Source organism: Phallusia mammillata, chromosome 3 (assembly GCF_965637545.1).
Source record: "Phallusia mammillata chromosome 3, kaPhaMamm4.hap1.1, whole genome shotgun sequence".
In the NCBI taxonomy this organism is placed as follows: Eukaryota; Metazoa; Chordata; class Ascidiacea; order Phlebobranchia; family Ascidiidae; genus Phallusia; species Phallusia mammillata.
In genome coordinates this window covers 14,742,677-14,761,520 of record NC_137254.1, presented here as the reverse complement: position 1 = coordinate 14,761,520, position 18,844 = coordinate 14,742,677, and the positions used below count along the sequence as shown (strand labels likewise).

At 39.6% G+C, this 18,844-nt stretch overlaps 2 protein-coding genes, 2 long non-coding RNA genes and 1 pseudogene across 4 annotated transcripts; 1 reads left to right on the top strand and 4 right to left on the bottom strand.

Moving 5' to 3' along the window:
- Positions 1-1,015: 1,015 nt before the first annotated feature.
- On the bottom strand, positions 1,016-4,846 carry LOC145219009 (uncharacterized). The gene is made up of 3 exons (XM_080086425.1): positions 4,663-4,846; positions 4,205-4,569; positions 1,016-4,112 (listed from the first exon to the last, which is right to left on the bottom strand). Exons 1-3 carry the CDS (start codon positions 4,773-4,775, stop codon positions 3,997-3,999), a joined length of 594 nt encoding a protein of 197 aa, XP_079942551.1. The 5' UTR covers positions 4,776-4,846; the 3' UTR covers positions 1,016-3,996.
- Positions 4,847-5,311: 465 nt separating this feature from the next.
- LOC145219041 (uncharacterized) lies at positions 5,312-6,715 on the bottom strand. The gene is made up of 3 exons (XR_013857819.1): positions 6,489-6,715; positions 5,526-5,940; positions 5,312-5,374 (listed from the first exon to the last, which is right to left on the bottom strand). It is a non-coding gene; the product is annotated as an uncharacterized LOC145219041 (long non-coding RNA).
- An 11-nt stretch (positions 6,716-6,726) lies between these two features.
- Positions 6,727-7,319, top strand: LOC145219051 (uncharacterized). Its single transcript, XR_013857829.1, has 2 exons — positions 6,727-6,983; positions 7,041-7,319. It is a non-coding gene; the product is annotated as an uncharacterized LOC145219051 (long non-coding RNA).
- A 944-nt stretch (positions 7,320-8,263) lies between these two features.
- LOC145218973 (transient receptor potential cation channel subfamily M member 6-like) lies at positions 8,264-12,003 on the bottom strand (annotated as a pseudogene).
- A 197-nt stretch (positions 12,004-12,200) lies between these two features.
- Positions 12,201-13,432, bottom strand: LOC145218985 (uncharacterized). Its single transcript, XM_080086404.1, has one exon. It carries the CDS (start codon positions 13,430-13,432, stop codon positions 12,623-12,625), a length of 810 nt encoding a protein of 269 aa, XP_079942530.1. The 3' UTR covers positions 12,201-12,622.
- Positions 13,433-18,844: the final 5,412 nt, after the last annotated feature.

Here is an 18,844-nt window from a genome sequence, read left to right as displayed (position 1 = left end):
AAAAAAAAGAAAGATGGGGTATATGCAAGGGACACATTAAGTTGGGAAGTTGCACGGGCTCTTGTTGATGACAAAAAGAATTCAAATGGAACTGTTCAGTACACTCTTTTGCTTAATATGTATGCGCTGTGGCCAGCCTGTAACCGCAGTGGACAACCTGTAAATACTGCGTGGCCTCAGTGAGTTTTCTAACTGATTTTTCTTCTGTATGGTGAATTGCTAGTTTAAGAATTTGTAAGAATTGTTGAGTAGGGTGTTAAGCACCAGAACCTCTTCGTTTATTGGTTGTGGAACAATTTTTATCCTAATTTGTTTGCACAATTTATTTTGAAACATAAATATATTGTTTATTACATTGACGTTTTTGTGGTAGTACAGCTTGTGGTAGTACAGAAAATTATCCCTTTGTACAGCTACCACAATCACCTGGAAATTGGCGTCTCTGGTTATTATTCTTTTTGTCTGCATTTGGCCTTATTGTCAACCAGGCAATACACATTTTTCTTTAATCCTAAATCTAGACTTTTTGATAGGATGCTGCGTAAACTTTGAAATAGCGGACACTTGCCTCTTTACTTCATTTAATTTTCGAGAAAACTTTACTTCATTTAATTTTCAAAAAACTGTCTGGGCTTGTTGACAAATTGCGGATGTGATGTTGTTAAATGACGTTCAAGCTTTTAGGTAACATGTTCTCATTGGCCAATACCCTCTTGCATACAACACACTGAGGCCTTTCCTCATCATCCTGCAAGACAAAGGTGAATCCAAAATCTAAATAACTGTCCTTGTATTTGCGAGTTTTTTTTCTTGGACAGTCATCTATATTTGTAGATTTACGCTTAGCTTGCAACATTAACTTTCTGTTTACATCCATTTATTTGTCTCGTGCTAAGTAGGATAAATTAGAATTACCCAATGTTACTGCTGTATAGAAGACTGTTGTTGCGTAATAATGCATAAATAAACATGCCAGGAATTGAAACTAATAAACAGGTAATTTAATTCTATCAAATTCAACTAGCACTTCGACAATAATTTTATAAAACTGCACTTAACACTTGCAGTGCGGCCAGCGAACACGCAAACATGCGTTCTGTGCGGGCTTTTGTTAATTGTTTCAATTAATGCGTACAATTGCTTTGTCTGCTGAAAGGCCTCGCCAGTATCAATCATCGAATTACATTGAAAGTAACGTTACAACTTACGCTCAATATAAACTGATGCACAATAATTACTTCAAACTTTTGCTAACAATTATACGTTATAACTACCTCAAGCCTTTGCTAGAACAAATGCCATTGTTACATTGTTATGAAACAAGACTCCATTCACATAAGCAAGTTACATACCCGCCAAGCGTCGCCCCAGACACCCGCCGATCACGCACTTGGATGCATGGGCTGTTTCGTTTGCACGTACATTGACGGGCAGCCGCATTTTTGATCAAAAACTTTTGACATAAATTCACGTCAGTCCGCACTCTACGCAAAACGTCTTTGGACGTAGGTGTGTAGGTATACGTCAACCGCACTGAAGCCTCATTTTTATAGATAAACTGATTTCAGCCACGGAACGTAAATATTTTGTTTTAATAGTTGTTGCCAGTGTCTTATGTTCAGCCAGCGTTCCATTTGATTATACTTAACTTGTCAAATGTCAAAAAAACTGTGGTCGTCTTTGTCGTTAGAAATACCATATATAATTTTCCGATTGTTTTATTGAAGCAATTCGTTGTGATGTTGCAAACAATTCTGTAATAGGTGTTTTCTCTGGCGAATTCGTATGGGCAAATTTTAACCACGCAACTTACGACGGAATTTCGCGTGATGTATGAACGAATTAAGAAATTCACCAGACATTTGTCGGCACTTTGAGCAATTCCATTGTCAAACGTGATGAAACAGTTGCTTCACATATAAACGTATACATGACAAACGGTGTTTGTTACGTTTTGCTTGTCAAAAGTGCTTAAAAGGAGAGTGACGTAATAGCAACTTTGCCCCTTAAACATTAAACGGCTTGTCCAGGAAAGATGGAGGAAGTTTACAACGCAGCAGAAACGTTCGGCTTTTCGGAAAGTATTATTTCGGCTATTAAAGGTGTGAATCAGTGTGTTTTCCTTGCACGATAAGTTATGTGTGTAAAGTCAAGCTTATAGCCGAGAGGAACGTATTTTACGTATGTAAATGGAGTTGGAAGACATGACGGGATTGACGCGTGAAGATGTCAACAGTGATTTTTTTGCATTTTAGCTTTGGAAACAGAAAAAATATGGTCTTTTTTGAAGCGCAAAACAAACAAACAAAGCAACCCTATGGTAACCACTTTGGAGTTACTGAACTGAACAGTATCGAGGATCCCCCAATTAAAAATCTATTCCTGGTAATCGGTAGATGAATACTGTGAAATATATGTTTCGCCTAATCTAATGGCATCTTCAGGTGCCGCCACTCCTGGGGACTTTTTCCAAGATCTTGGGATTTCAGTGCTAAGCTTGCGATCTTGGAAAAAACGTTTTAAACCTTGGCATTTTTTTGAAACTATCCGTTTAATACATTTAATATTCAATTATGTTGCATCATCTTTTTTATGTAACGAATTGCGTCTCGGTGCTCACCAATTTTGTGTTCGAAGCCGTGTAAGTTGATTAAAACTCCCTGTCAAAACTACAGGTTTTTCGATGTAGTGCCAGAAAAAAAAATGCACACAAAAAATATTTTTCTGGAATTTCTTAGCTTTTTTCCAAGATACGCGATGGCTGGGACTTGGTGTCACTATAACGTTGTCTGCATCAGCTGGGATTTAAATCAGTGATTCTCAAACTGTGTGCCGCGAGAGCTCTCCAAATGTGCCACGAAACTTTCGAGTTCGGATCTAATTTTGCCTGTTCAGTACAGAAAAATAACGTTGTTTCGATCAGACGTTTTACCTCATAGTGTTAGCATGGTCAGACTTGGACAACTAGATAATTCTAGTTGCCTAATTCGGCAAATTAGAGCAAATGGCAGTAATTCTAATTCTAATTCTAATTTACAGTTTTCCCCAAAACGCTAGTTTGTCCAATGACATTTTTCGGCAAGTAATATGAGCGTGTCTTTCATGTCCAAACCCACATCACTGAAACAAGTTTTTCAGTTATACTTGGCACTGTGACGAACAGGACCTGCATTCTTTATTGCTATCTCATGGGCTGTTGCGTCATAATGCAGTCTGGTGATAAAAGGGAATACAGTTTGTCGGTCGGTTGAAGTAGGGTTTGCATAAAAGTTCACTAACTTAGTATCGCCCGTTTATGGAGACCAGTATTCTATGTTCATTAGTATTTTAAGTCTCGACATTTTCGGCTTAAAAAATGTAATTTTGGACTAAAATGTTAAGACGGCTGTAAACATTTTCAGGTATTCCGCGAGTAGGCAAGAATAAACACCGAAAGGTTAATGCCCCCTTTATTTATGATACCAGTCAGTGTATATAAAGTTGCACACCAGGTGGGTCCTGAATGCAGGGGACATGTTTCTTCTGCTCGTTCCAGATGGCGGACATTTCATCCCTGAGGATCGGTACACCGAGCATGTCCGTCAAGGATTGAAATGAGCCGGTCAATTATGGCAATGCTTTCGACGGCGCCCCGGGTTTTCTTGCGACAGTGGCGTTGAATTTCGGACTTGGAGATGGCCTCTTCATCACAGCTACGTCCGACGGGTTCTGCACGCCGGACACACGCCTGATCTCCCCATGTTTGGCCTGCTTCAGAAGGCCGACGTCGCTGCTGTCCCACTCAAAAATGCAGGACGAGAGCTCCGACATGAACGGGCCATACAGGGGGTGGCGATTCGGAGGTGCAGGCGTCGCATGAAGTGCCAAATGTCGAGGCGTACTAGAAGGCCATCCCACTGGTTGAACAAGTCCTGGTACTTCGATAGTCGTCCTTGGGCGCAAAGGTCGCGGTCTGTGCAGAGCAGACAGCGACAGCCGCATCGGAAAAACGTTTGGTCAACCCTTCAGCCATCTCTTGAAGAGTCGCCTTGCTTTCTGATGTTGTTGTTGTAACGATGGACAGTACAATCTCATCCGTTCGTTTCCCACACTCGTCACCCAGTTCGCTGTGCCTAAAAACACGAAACATGAATGGGTATTTATGTACCCAGTCACACACAGTTTCTGTAATTAAGACTGTTATAAATACAAAGCAGAAACCTACCGGCAAATTTTCCAGACAGTTTGCGAAGAATCTTCTTGGTGGAGTCCACTTTCAGAATGGACCCAAACACCGACGTACAGCTAGACTTGATTACGTCGAGCCGCTCGTAGACGTCCATCACGTTGGTCGCCAGAAACCAACCCGCTTTCGGCGGATGCCTGTATGGCGCGGGTTCCTTGCACGGCCCTTCCACCTGACGGCCGAACTGCATGGGGTATTTGGAGTAGCGCCGACAGTCAGACATGTAGGTGACTGTCTTTTCGAGCCACGACTCGCTGTGTAGTTCGGTCAACAGGTGCTGGATGTTGGGCTGTTGCCAAGAGTTCCAGCGCGCATCATGGCCACAACGGCTCTCACAACCGTATCTGTAAAACGGCATGATGTCAGTCATAATAAAAAAAAACGCAGGGTAATGGAAATGGCACCTAACACTGTACATATTTACATTCACAACATACCTGTAAGTCAAAACAGCAGGGAAGATGCAGCGGACACCATATGGAAGTTGTTGTACCTCCACAGTGTTTGCAGTAAAGGTATTCACAGCCGATGTAGTAGTAATCCTTGACATCCAAGATAATCCGCACAGTCTTGTAGACCTTTGGAGCTCAAGTCCTGTGGATTCTCACACCCTAAACACTTGATGTTGACCTTCCACATGACATGAGGCATCCAAAGAAAAAACCTTCTGAGAAAATATCTCTCTGGGCGTGGCCTTGAAAGGTCGGACGGCATGTGTGATTGAGGTGGGAAGTTCCAGCAGGGTAGGTTTGCACATAGTTTGCCCTTGGCTGCAAACAGACTCTTGCCTATCCACTGGGCATCCTCTTTGACTTTCCACTTGTTAACAAGCAGCTCACGCCAAGATTTAGGAAGCCGCTGTGTATAGTAAGTTGTCTGCCTTGTCTGTAAAAAAAAAGCATTTTAGTAACAATGTAACTTTATGAAACTGGCAACATTGCAAGCTAATTTATTGAAAGAAAAATATGTACAAACCTTGGTGATTGTACTGCCCGTAAGTTGTGACGACAAAACACTTCCAGGTGTTAATGGCAGACCAGATTTGGAATAAGAGCGAAGCCTGCAGGAATAAAGCTTACAGTAGCAGTGCTGATCAGCAGGCGGTTCGGAGGCTGTCTTAGGCACCTGGGGCAATTGCACAGCAGGTATCTGACACACAAAACACATGTATAATTACCATTATTGCACTGTAGATATTACAGACAAAATTAACCAAACTATTACAATGCCTTAAAAGCTATATCACAAGTTTGTCAGCAACTGTAAGTCTCACCTCAACTGTCACAGAAACATCACTTACAAGTGACTGGGTGGTGACTGGTTCTGCTGGCACCTCTACTTGGACAACACTTTGAGCAGTTGCAGCCTTAAAATATGAACTACATTAAAAACATTTACGCTTATTGGCAACAACGTTAAATTGACACTTGCACACAAGCAGGTACAGGTCTGAATATCTATATCTAGGAAGGTTTTAACAACTGTTTACACACAATAATAAAAAAGCATATACTGCTGATGATAGCCGCAACTGCACTTCACCAAATTGCCAAAGACATCCCTGCCTGTGACATTGTCATGTCTTGGGCATTTTTCCACCTTTGCGATTATCTTTGCCCATTTTGATCCAGCTGTAGGCCGTGACCCACGTCCAAACTTGTAGGACCCCTTGGCAAATTTCTGCAGTCGGTCTGTCCACTCTTTGTCAGTAAGACCTGATTTGGGCATATTTAATGTAAGAATTTGAAAATGATTTGAACTAGCTGAGCAACAACAAAAAAACTCAGGGTACAACATACATGTTACAGTGCAAGGCATGGCACAACTGACTAAAATAACTGTCATTATCTCCCACAAGAACTTGTGTATGTAAAAAAATCCAAACCAACCAAGCAGAGCCCAATCTACACCCTAGTTTATAAGTGTTTCTGAAACAACTCGCTGCCTTTACCTCATTATTCATCTGCATACACATATTATTGTTACAAAATACTCTACAGCAACAGCTTACATTTTTTAACAAACAGCAAATACTTTAACTGCTGGCTAAACAAATCAAATTTAAAATAGCATAGGAACCAAGTTCAACTCACTTAAACATGTCTTTAAGTACTCTATAAATGTCTAGGCATTCTTCACATTATTACCAAACCTTAGACTGGCTGAACAAAATCTTGCAACACACCTATCAAAGTAAAACATACAGCAAACATGCTTCTAACAGAGTTTACAAACAAATGAAACAAAAACTGTTGCAACATACCTTTTTGTTGAAGTGTGGATAATGAGATAATGAAGTTTTCCCGGATGGGCAACTTAGGAATCAGCAGGGGCCAGGACGTATTAATTATTGCCGTCTGTCGGTAATTACCCAACACCTGCAACTTGGCACAAAACTCAGCGTGGAGCTTCCCGTCTGCAATAACATCGGCGACATGCAGGTGTTCTAGCCTACTGACCGTTTCGACTGAACAGCTAAACCCCAAACATAGGATTAGGCTTAAAAAAGCAAAAAAAAAACGCACAAAAAACCTGTTCACTGACACCGGTACCTGGATTTCGAGTTTCGCGCAAGTGTCGGCCACGGTCGAGCGGGCAAGGGGCAAATGAACCAATAGGAATCCCTAAAATCCCAAATGTTCTAAATTTTGGAAAGGGTTGCAGTCAAGCGCGAGGTACCAAAAAGACACATATCTTCCTGATGGTGTTCCTGATCACATGTACAACTTTCCTGAAAAATATGGGCTGGAAAGATGTGGTAATATAAAATGCCATTTTTTGATGTTTCTTATTTTACATATGTTGTGATTTGTAGGAAAGGCTGTGTAAATGAACAACAACTGCAACAAGTTGCTGAACTTTCGGGTGTGCTAGGAGTTCCAACAGATTTTTTAATTTCGCAGCAACGAGATTTATTACAAACTTTCATGGCTAACCTTGGAAAGTTGCAAGCAGCAGACTGTACAGATGCATACTTGTTTCAAGAAAAGATTGTTTCTCTTTTACATAAAGAACCTACATGCTTGTGAAACTTTTTGTTGCTTAATTTGATTTTAACATTTCCAAATAATCGCAAGTAAACTAATGCATACAGGTTTGTGTTTGAAACATCAGAATATCTTATGAAGCCTGTGCAACTTGGACTCTTGCTAATAACCATAAAAGCACACATTGTATAATTTATTTACAAAACTTCAATCTGCAACCTTTTGTTCCATAGTATATTTACATAGACACAATATAGCCAATCATGTGGCACAACATCAGGACCAAACCATAGCATACAGACAAATTATTATGTAGGGAATGGGTATTACGTGTTCTGCGACTTGCGCTTTCTGATTGTGCTAACAGCAATAGTCCAGCCGTTGGTTAGTTTGTTTTATTATAACACCAACAGTAATGCAAATTAAACGTGGCTTGACGTAGCGTGATTCATACGCCCAGAATGTCAAGGGCTGGGGCGAAGCCCAGTCAACTCTGCCCTGTGCCCCACGAGAACTTGGAACACACGGTATATAAACACATATCAAAACAACGTCATTAAACTACGCACGTGGGATCTGTGATTGGCCTGGAGAACAGAACGTTTCCATCCTGTGTTCAAAACATCAATTAGCAATTATATGGGATGTACCTCTGCGGTCTCGCGCAATCAAACACTTGAAGTATATAAATCACGTAATGGGAAAACTTACAAGTCACGTCCGCTCTTACTTATGACGTCAGTGCGAATATTAGGTCGTTTACTACAGTTATACATTGGTTTTGTATTTTTAACAATATTGGTGAGGTAGATGTGAACCACAAGAGAACATGTGCTTAACAAACTATGTGTCTTTGCCTTCTTGTTTATCAGGCAAAGTTGAAGTAAAGAGAATACTGCTTTAAATGATGACAATGAGAGTGATACACAATTAAAGGGAGTGAATGACAATGATTTTAAACCACAAGATGTAATGCTTTTTGTTTTAGTTGTAAATGCCACCAACAGTAAACATGTTGGCATATAAGATAATCATATAAAATCTACAGAATAATGATCTGCTTCTGCATTAAAGTTAAATAGTTCCAAAAGGCAGTATACTGAACATTTAAAAACAAAAGGATTAAGGTATGTAGATTTACAGTCAGCATGCAGTACGAAATTACATGACAGTTCTTCACAATAGCTATAAGTTTTACAAAAAAAGACATGACACACTACAGTTAGTTCACTTTGGGCAAATTTAAAAGCCTACAAAATTCATCACACTCATGTTGGGTGAGAAAAATGGAAATTGCTATTTTTGATAAATTCCCTGTGCAAAACAGGGATGTTCAAGTGATGCAATCTCTGGATCAGTGTAAACAAGCATTCCACCTTGAATATCAGTCAATAAAAGCTGCTGACCTGAGTGTTTATAACTGTAGTGAGCCAAACAACATGCTTTTTGACAAGCAATTGATTACTTGTTGCCACACACAGTGCCATCATTTGATGTGTATTTTTGGAAATTTTCTGAAATGTACTTCTCCAAAGTAACAAATTCTTCATATTTTTCACAAATTTTACCCAAAAAGATTTTTGCGTATGTTGGCACATATCCGAAAGTGCAGGTAGGCAATTCACTCACAGCTTTAGCAAGTTGTGCTGCAAAATTGACTGCAAGCATGTGGCACTGCACAATTTTACGAGTGTGCATTTCAGGAGTTTTTTTTTATAGCTTCCAGAGTGGAAGGAAGATACTTTTTTAAAACCCAGGTTCCTGGCAACACCTTGCTTGGAGAATGAACTTTAAATGCTTTCCTAAAGCCACCTTAACTGAAACCATCTTTTTCGACCTGAATGTCAACTTCTTTTTCGATACCCCAAAGTAAATTAAAAATATGAAATTCTGAAAGTTTTATTCTAGTGGTTGTAGATTCCATTGTTAAGTTTGTACCATTCACTGATTATGCCTCACATTCGTTATTGCATAACAAACTGGCATCATGGTCAATCTGTACTAATTTCCAAATTACAGGGTATCTGCAGTAAATTCATTAAAATCATTTTTGGTGTTAGGGGCTCTCACAATGTCGAAAATGTGATGAGAAATAATGGCTTGCTCACAATTAACCAGCTTTATATGCTTGAAATGTTAACTTTTATGCACAAGCACAACAATAACATACTTCCAGCTATTTTTGCTGATTTCTTTAAGACCAACGTTACAACTATTTCGACACGTTCCAATTCTAACTATTTGAAACCTTTTGTTAGTGGTAGTGTCCATCAGCAATCTATGCGATATATTGGCCCAAAAGCCTGGAATGACATTCCGTCAGATCTTCGAAATACCAGTTCAGCAAGACAATTTATTGCAAACGTCACTTCGTTTTGTTCACACGAGTTTTAAATATCACACTACCCTAGACTCTCGCGCATCTTAACAATTTCAGGCGACTAAATCTAGAGAGTATTTTTAGCCTGTTTTCACATATTTCACATATTCATAAAAATACAGCGTCATGATTTTGCCAACGCCGATGCCTTGCTTGGTGCACGTTTTTTTTCTTTCTTTGTTTGTTTACAAATCCACTAGCACCGGTTCTGGTAGCGCTGTCTTCATGCATGCTTGTATGTGCACTAAAATGGATTGCATGCCAATATTAACCACTCACACTCACAAGTTTGCAGTGTTTTTGTTTTCATTAAGATTTCACAAGCTTTTATCAACATTAGTTTTAGACAAACACAGCAAACCGTAAAGTAATAAGTTAGTCTTGTATATGTGCTGATTTATATTGCATAGGCTACAACCTGGAACTGGTAAATTGCTGCCGTGTTGTGTTTTTTATTGTTGCAGGGTAATTACAAGTTTGAAGCGTCCTTTTGCCATGCGTCCCGAGTAAGCTGGGCTGACAACAACCGATTCAAATGCATTTCTTTCGGCATTTTTTCTTTTTGCTTTTTTGTGCTTATTTTCTGTTCTTTTTTGTTTATTTCTTTTTGTTCTTGATGTGTCTCATGAATAATGCTTTTATTACCATTTCAAATGGTTTAAATTATTTTTAATCCTCATTTACTGTAAATGTTTTAATTACCAACTCTGTTAAAGTAACAAACTGCAGTTAGTTTAAAGTATACTATTACTGTAAAGTGTTATTCCCTATGTGTGTGTGTGTGTGTGTGTGTGTGCTCTTCCTTCCGGCGCTTGAAACTATCCGGCAGGGTTTCTTTCGGTGGTTTCTTTTCCTGTCGAACCCCACCCTCCTTCCTAACACGGGTGGTTAGATTCTAGGGCCCCCTCGACTGGTCCCACCAACGTTCCCCCCCAGTCGTGTTATACTCACAGTGCGCCTAACTCACTTTCTGGTGAGCTCCTGCCACATAACGCTTTATAATACGGTGTAGCTGCAGCGCGTTTAATCATGATCCACCAATTGTGCCCTCCACTTTTTTGCGCCCCATAACGTCTTAACGTTGCGCAGCTATTTCCGGCTTGGTGATTGTCTTTAGTGCAATTGTGTCGCTATGTTTTTTTTTCACCAAGCGAAATAAACTCAACTCAACTCAACTCATTGCACATCCCAGTTTCAACATATCTAAAACCAAGAGAGTTTTTGGAATGGCATCTTCTTTCAGCACACTTTGTTCACTTTCCACACTGGATTCAGGTTTAATAGCACTATTTATTTTTCTTCTCTTGATGCTTGGCAATTGGATGCTTTTACTGGAAGACAATGTTAATACTTCACTACAAGACAACTGACTTTGCAAATAGCTCTTATATGTAGCACTCTAAAATTAGGAAGCTGATTTAGTAACACACGAGATGGACCTTGTTCTCCAGCCAGAATGTCACAAGTCAAACCTGGGTCTTCAAATGAGAAGTGACTGTTACACGCCTCTTTAATATTTTTAATGATGATCTCGTCCAGGGGCGTATCCAGAAATTTTGAAAAGGGGGGGTCCAACAATTTTTTTGGGGGAAATCCCTAATGACGTCATACGTCGTTCAAAACGACGCGTTATGCGGCAAATAACTTTTTCCGAAATTGGCGGTTTCTCTACCCATCTAATTGACAGAAAGAACAGGTAATTTTAGCGAACGCTTGGTAGTTTTCTGTTCGCCGCTGCTATCTAGCTTACTCAGCCAAACTGCAGCTGCAAAATAAGCGTGACTGTCAGGTAATCAAAATCGTTGCTTAAAAAACAGGGTCCAATTTCTAAAGATCTAAATCTCTTGCTGAAGCGGTAATCCTACTGTTAAGTTGCGCCAAGTCACGAATGCACTAAAGGTGGTAACTGCAGAAGGCATAAATTGTGCCTGGCAAGTAACAAATTACCCTAATAACATAACTCGATTTACATCGATCTAATGTTTTTGACAAACTATTACGTGTTTGACGGATCAAAGCAACACAACATTACACGTTTTTAACACTTTTACATTGTTCAAATGCAAAAACAGTTTGATATGTTGCACTTAGTGCAGTTACCACTTAGCAAGAAACTGTTACCAGCGTCCTAGCCGGAACGTAACTTTCCGATTGTTAGCGCATAAAGCGAATACAAGAGATTGAAGGCTCGCGTCTTTGAGATAACGACTTCCTGTTATCACTCAGTGGTAAACGGAACGATTTTAGCCTATTTAATTTACGCACAACTTTTTGAAAGGGGGGTTTTGACCGCCTCTGTTTCATTTCATTTTTAAATTTGCCCCATGCTTCAGCCATTTGTAAAGATTTGTTTTCGGTAAGACACACAATAAGGCTACATTAAAACTGCCCAAACGAAACAAATTCCCGCGTAATGCGTACCCAACAATAATACCTACTACTATCACAGCGTTTCAAACAAACTTCATACATACACATTAAAACGTGGCAAATTACTTTGCACGTGAATATCAAAACGTGGCAAATTTGTGTACAGCTATTCGCACTGTGAATCAATCAGTAATTATAGTGCAAAAATGCGCTTTCCAAGTTATCAGACTGGTATCAAAAATGTTAAAAATATTTTCGGAAACACTTGGCACTGGCACGCCTCGGCCACGTCGAGACAGCGAAAAAACATTTTCAAATCACTTTTCGTTTTAAAATCATTTTTTATTCTCAAATCGCTTTTCGTTTTAAAATCACTTTTCGTTTTCAACTCATTTTTTATTCTCAAATCACTTTTTGTTTTCAAATCAATTTTCGTTAATTCCCGAATCAATTTTATTTGAATTTTCATTTGAGTTTTAAATTACTTCGCTAATTTAAGTTAATTTTCTATTTTAATATCATGTTTTTTAGCATACATAAGTGCACTTGAATGTTGATGATGAGTCATCTACTGCATTTGCTAATATGGGTTTTATGCACTTAACATTGCACATTTTGTAACAAACTATCGATGAGTGTTTACTCTTGTAACTCTCTCCATTAACTTTTTATGTAGTGTATCAACATGTGTCTTTTTAAATGTTCACCACGTTGAAATGTTTTTTCACAAACGTCACATCGATGGGGTTTCTCATTGGTGTGCGTCAATATGTGTCTTTTCAAACTTCCAATAAGACCAAATCTGTTTCCACACACATCGCATTGGTGGTGTTTGTCTTTGGTGTGAGTCAACATATGTTTTGTCAAATCACTTCCGCGCCTAAATCTTTTGTTACAAATGTCACATTGATGTTTTTTCTCGTTGGTGTGAATCAACATGTGCGTTTTCCACGTTCCTCTTAGACCAAATGTTTTCTCGCAAACATCACATCGATGCGGTTTCGCTTTGGAGTGAGTTATCATGTGCGTTTTTAAATTTTCACTGCGACTAAACCATTTGTCACAAACATGGCATCGGTGGCGTTTCTCCTTGGTGTGAGTCAACATGTGTATTTTCAAAAGTCCCTTCCGGCTAAATCGTTTCTCACATACACCACACGGAAGCGGTTTCTCATCGCTGTGAGTTAACATGTGTCTTTTCATATTTTCCCGACGGCTAAACAATTTCTCACATACCACACATCGATGAGATTTGTACTTGTCAGTAGGCCTAAATAGTTTTAAGGCATCATCTGATTTTCCGGCATAAGTAATAGCTTGCTTAACGTTCCTTTCTCTGAAACGTTTGAATGGACGTTTGTGAGGTTTATTGCAAGAATGCTGAGGAAAGATCGCAAATATACAGAGTTGATTTGTAGAATCCGGAAATTGTGGATTCGCAACCTCAGAGATCGAACTCTGCAGCCCCATTGTAGATTTCTTTCTTTAGGTTTTATCTACAAAAGAAACAACTTTAGGTGCATCTTTATCCAACTCAGTAAGCTCTTTTACAGGCCTGAAGTGTTACATTGACAGCTGTAGAAATCGTTGTCATAAGGCACAGATTAAATCGCTATTCATACCACAAAGATTTCAAGCGTTTTGCCCGCAGCTATGTTTCCATATGAGTTACTTATCAAGTCGTATTTTCTTGCCAACCTAAATCATATTGGTCCAAGTTTGGGGGAAGTAAGCCTGTGTGCCTTTCCACCGTGTGTGGGTTTCCTCCAGTTTGACTGTTGTTACTTTAATGCATCATTATATGAAATAAACATACCTCTGCTCTCTACATGTTTTCCAGTTGCCTCTTCACGAACAAGTCAAGTCAAGTCAAGTCAAAATTTTATTTGCATTGTCACTAAATCAATTGTCATTGATGAACATTTTAGTAAAAACAGCAAGGACACCGAAAAAAACCGTTGGTTATCGAGTCAAGTGTCCCGTTATTTGAATGATGCTTGAAGTATTGTGGGTTTTGTTCTGCCGTAGGATCGCAACCGACCGCACGAACCTGGCGGGGTACGTCCGGTTGCATAAGACGGTGGTTGAACCCGCGGGTTCTGCTGGCCAAATGAAACCCGCCTAAACGGAAACACCAGCTCGGTTCCTCGGAACGTTTCCTGTGATCCCGTAGGCAGACCCGGGTGTCCCGAGGACAGTTCGTTGCGATGGAAGTTGGTTCTGAAGTGTCCGTCGCTTATCTCCTCTGCTTCCTAGGTTTCGTAGGATCGATGGCGGGGATCTCCGATGTTGAACGGTGTGGAAGTAGAAGGTGATGACTGTTCTCGTCCCAGGTGGCAGATCTGAAAAAGTCAAATCCTACGGCAGTACTTTGCCCTTTTATGTGTGACTACGTAATGTTGTTTATGCACAAAATAAACAAATATTAAAAAGCGATAACAAAAAAATAACACTGGAATAAAACTGTGGGAAAGGAAATAAAAACAAAAAATCAGAGTATGTGGAGAAGGAAAAGGAAACAAGGCTATAAATTAATTGTTTAGGGGGGGCTGGGGGCCTGGACTTCGAGATGTATTAGTTCGAGATTGATGGTATTGCATCAGTAGATGCGAACGGTATTTTTTCCTAAAGGAGGAGCGTGCGAGCGACTTTGTGACGTGTGGTATTTCTTCCCATACTTTTGGACCTCGATAGCAAATTGACCTTGAGCCAACGGCGGTGTTTGCGCGGGGATAAAAATAATTCTGACTGTCGGCCCTTCTGGTGTTGTGAGCATGGACTGACGAAATAGGTGTAAACAGGGTGTTGTATGTGGAAGGTAGTGCACCAGAATGAAACGCGTGAACCAGTTTGGCTAATTCTAGTTTATAGATGTCTCTAATTTTCAGAAGGCGCATATGGTAGTATATGGGGGTGGCGCGACATCGGTAGGTACTCCGAGTAATAGCTCGCAAGATTTTATTGTGTTTAATGTTGAGGTTATGCAGTGATGCGGTGCAGCCACTGCCCCAAGCGGCGACGGCATATTGCAGATGGGAGTATGCAAATGAGTAATAAATAATTCGGAGAAACTTTTCTCCAAGGTAATCGCGAAGCTTATACACTATACCGCAAGCTTGAGCCAATTTTCTTTCGACATACGTTATATGGTGTTTCCAATTTAACTGATCGTCGATGTATACTCCCAGGTATTTTGTTTTCGTCGATCGCTGTACTTGTTGCGATCCCATGAATATGGAAAACTTGTCGGAAAAAGAACGCTTGCTAGGACGAAACAGTAGGTACGTTGTTTTACTGGTGTTTAGTGATAATTTGTTGTGTCGCATCCAATTGTCCACGTGTGTGAGTTCCTTGTTTACGTTTTCCTGCAGATCAGTTAAAGACTCTGATGACATGCAAAGGCACGTGTCATCCGCAAATAATTTGGTTGTGAATTGGGATGCAGTGGGGAGGTCATTAATATAAAGGGAAAACAGAAGAGGAGCCAAGGAGGAACCTTGAGGACAACCGCACGTAACGTATTGAAATTGTGATGTTACATGTGATATGCGTGTGCATTGCCTGCGGTTACGTAAGTAGCTACATAGTAATTGTAAGGGGCCTCCCCGTATTCCATACAGGTGCTCCAACTTCCACAACAAAACCTTGTGATCGACGGTGTCAAACGCTTTTGATAAGTCCAGGAAAATAGCGCATGTATATTTCTTCTGGTCAAGGGCGGCTAACACTCTTTCGTGGATGTCGTAAATTGCCAGGGAGGTGGACCGATTGCATCGAAAACCATACTGGTGAGTTGTAAACATTCCATTTTTTTCAACGTAGTCATACAAACGTTGATACATAATTTTTTCAAATATCTTAGCAAACGGGGATAGCAGTGAAACTGGCCTGTAGTTAGTGCATTCAACTTGTGAACCTGATTTATAAATTGGTATCACTTCCGCAACTTTAAGTTCATCGGGGTATTCCCCATTTTGTATACACCAGTTAAAAATCTCTGAGAGCATAGGTGAAATAATGCTTTTAACCATTTTAATGTATTTAATAGGAATTTCATAACTTGGCACAGATTTTTGACTGTCAAGTGTGGATATATACATTTCCACCTCATCTGGGGTAGTGTCAAAGAAGAAGAAGGATGATGGCTGTGCGGTGTAGGCACTGGTCGGTGGTGGCATTACTGGTTGTGGAATAGACGAAGCCATATTTGCTCCGATGTTAGCAAAGAACTGATTAAAGTTGCTGGCAATTGTAACTGGGTCTGTGGTGCAATGTGCTACACCATCTAGTTTAAGTTCTGCTGGGGCATTGTGTGGAGTTTGTTTTCGTGACAACAATCTATTGACTATTTTCCACATTCCCCCTATATCATTTCTATGATCGGTTAATTGCTTTTCAATGTATTTATGTTTAGCTTCTCTCAGAATGTGGTTTAGCTTGTTCCGATACTGTTTATATTGGTTATGTTTACTTGTACTTGCAAACCCCGACCTACATAAAGCATGATACATTTTGTTTTTCGTTTTGATTGACTTATAAATACCCTTGCTTATCCAAGGTTTTTTGGCCAATTTCCTTCTTCTTCTAGTCATTGTGGTAAGTGGTGCATGTTGCTGGAGTATCTTGTGAAAATAATGGTTGAGTAAAGTGAATTTGTGCAATATAGATTCAGTAGATAGAGGTATGTTGCTAACAGCACCTTTTATGTCAGAAATAAATTTTTCGCGATGAAACATGGTCTCATTTCTACTTAGCATTTTTTCTGTTTTATCATAGCAAGTTGAATGCAATAACACAAAAGTTGGCAGATGGTCAGAAATGTCTGCAGATAGTATTCCTGATTTGCAGGAAATATTTACATTGTTTGTGTAAAAATGGTCAATAAGAGTTTGGCTGTGGTTAGTTAAACGAGTTGGTTGACATATTAAGGGTGATAGACCATAAATTTGAATAGAATCTAAAAAGTTTTGAATACTTTTAATTTCCTTGTGTTGCATGAGATCTATGTTGAAATCACCACATATATAAACAGTCTGGTTGGTATCACTCAGTTTATGCAATACTGATGATAGTGCATCCTGAAACTTTTCAAATGAGTGTTTAGGATGCCTGTATATTACTATGTTCGAACAAAACAGATTATTTTCATATGTTCTGCCTGCAAGATATACGAGTGCAGTGACCCGTTGCCTACAGCCTTGTTAAAAAGAAAAAAAAGGATTACACCATTGTTTATAAGTCTGGTTCTCTAGCAGTCAAGTTTAGTGCCAGCGAAAACGTATTTAGTAGACCCTTTATTTCGTCAGACCTGTTCCGTTTTTTGTCACTTATTTCGAGCAACAAATATTTTATAAACGATTTATGAAACGCTTGAACTAATTGCTTTGATTTTAGATAAGGTAACGATATCGTTCTGTTGTGATATCGCTTTCAGTTCTAACAAAGGGGTGGCCAACCTTTTACATACTGTGGCAAAATATTTGACGTGTGGTTTCAGATGCGCCATAAATCCCTTGTCTACTTCTGCTGTATTTATGGCCAAATAGGTCATGTAAAAAAAGTTTCTTAATGCATGTATTTAATCGAAAAACGTATTTTTTCAAAATGAGTAAGTACATGCAACTGGCAGCTAAAACTGCTCCCTGTAATCAGTATCCAGTAGGATAAAAACCAAATCATTAAAAAAAAACATAAAACCGCCAGCGGTAAATATGTACCCAGCATAATTCAAAAATCCACGCACACGAAAACACTTGAGATTCACTGGCGTACCAGACTCGAATGCTTTTTTTCTTTCGGTTACGGCTCAGTGCATTTGTGTTTGCCTTGCGGCGGCGTGGCCTGGCCCTTTGACGGGCTTCGCACAGCTAGTATTAGAGCTTTGTAAATCTTACACGAAAGTGACAAGGTAGTTAACACCATTCTAGCAACGGGAGGTGACACAAAAAGTGGTTGCATCTATAGGAACAAAGTCCTAATACGGCGAAAGTTGACATAAGGTATTCTAGAATTAATGAAGTGACCATTGGTTTTCAATAATAATTGGTAACTTTTGAACAAAGAGGACCGGTAGCTGACTTACAGACGAAAGGACATGTTGCTAGTCTTTCTGAATCGTTTCGTTCCTGATTAGTGTTCTTGTTTTTGCACACTTTAGATGTGTTTTATTTTAGATTAAACATATCAGATTGTTTGACAAACAGACAGTCAACACCATCTGTAAGGCCGTAAGGTTCGGCAAGTTTAATACAAAGCACTAGTGCGACAAGTGGCTTGATTGCTTGTGCTAAGTGCCAACCTCAAACAAGTGAAAGTAAATTGGTATTCAAAGTAAACGTAAACAGATAATCATAGTACGCCAGGCCCATTGAAGGCGCTATACCGAATCACCTGGTCAATAAGCATTCCCATATGACAAGACGTTAAAGCACGTTGAAAGCCGAATCACAACACCGTTGCTTGCCTTGTATGCTAGTAGGAAATCGTTAGATTGGCCAGCAATCAGTTAACATGATCACGGCACACTTATTTCCAAATTATAGTACGCCAGGATTAATAAAGGCGTTGTACCGAATCAACAGTCATCAATCATTTCCATATGATAAGGCGTAGGTAGAAAATTCCAGTCTGATTTAAACCCACGACACAAGTCTTTCGGGTTTGAGCTCTACCATCTGAGAGCAGTGAACACGAAGACTTTGATGGGCATGATGAACAGTGACCAGGTTATTCAAAGGTGCACCAAGATATATATAAAAGAGTTTTAAAGGTACCAAGCAGTAATAGTAATGCACCACGTTAGCCTGTATATTTTGAAAGCAACACTTCTTGTTCTTAATGTGTAATTAGGATGAATGTATGGTTGAGTTCCGTGATGCATTT

Bases quoted from the DNA above. Each gene is read 5' to 3' on its own strand.
- LOC145219009 (XM_080086425.1), bottom strand. From the start codon at position 4,775: ATGTCAAGGATTACTACTACATCGGCTGTGAATACCTTTACTGCAAAC. The intron at 4,570-4,662 runs GTATGTTGTGAA...GCCGTTTTACAG, and splicing joins CCTGCTGTTTTGACTTACAG to ATACGGTTGTGAGAGCCGTT. The intron at 4,113-4,204 runs GTAGGTTTCTGC...TCGTGTTTTTAG, and splicing joins ACTGTCTGGAAAATTTGCCG to GCACAGCGAACTGGGTGACG.
- LOC145218985 (XM_080086404.1), bottom strand. From the start codon at position 13,432: ATGGGGCTGCAGAGTTCGATCTCTGAGGTTGCGAATCCACAATTTCCG.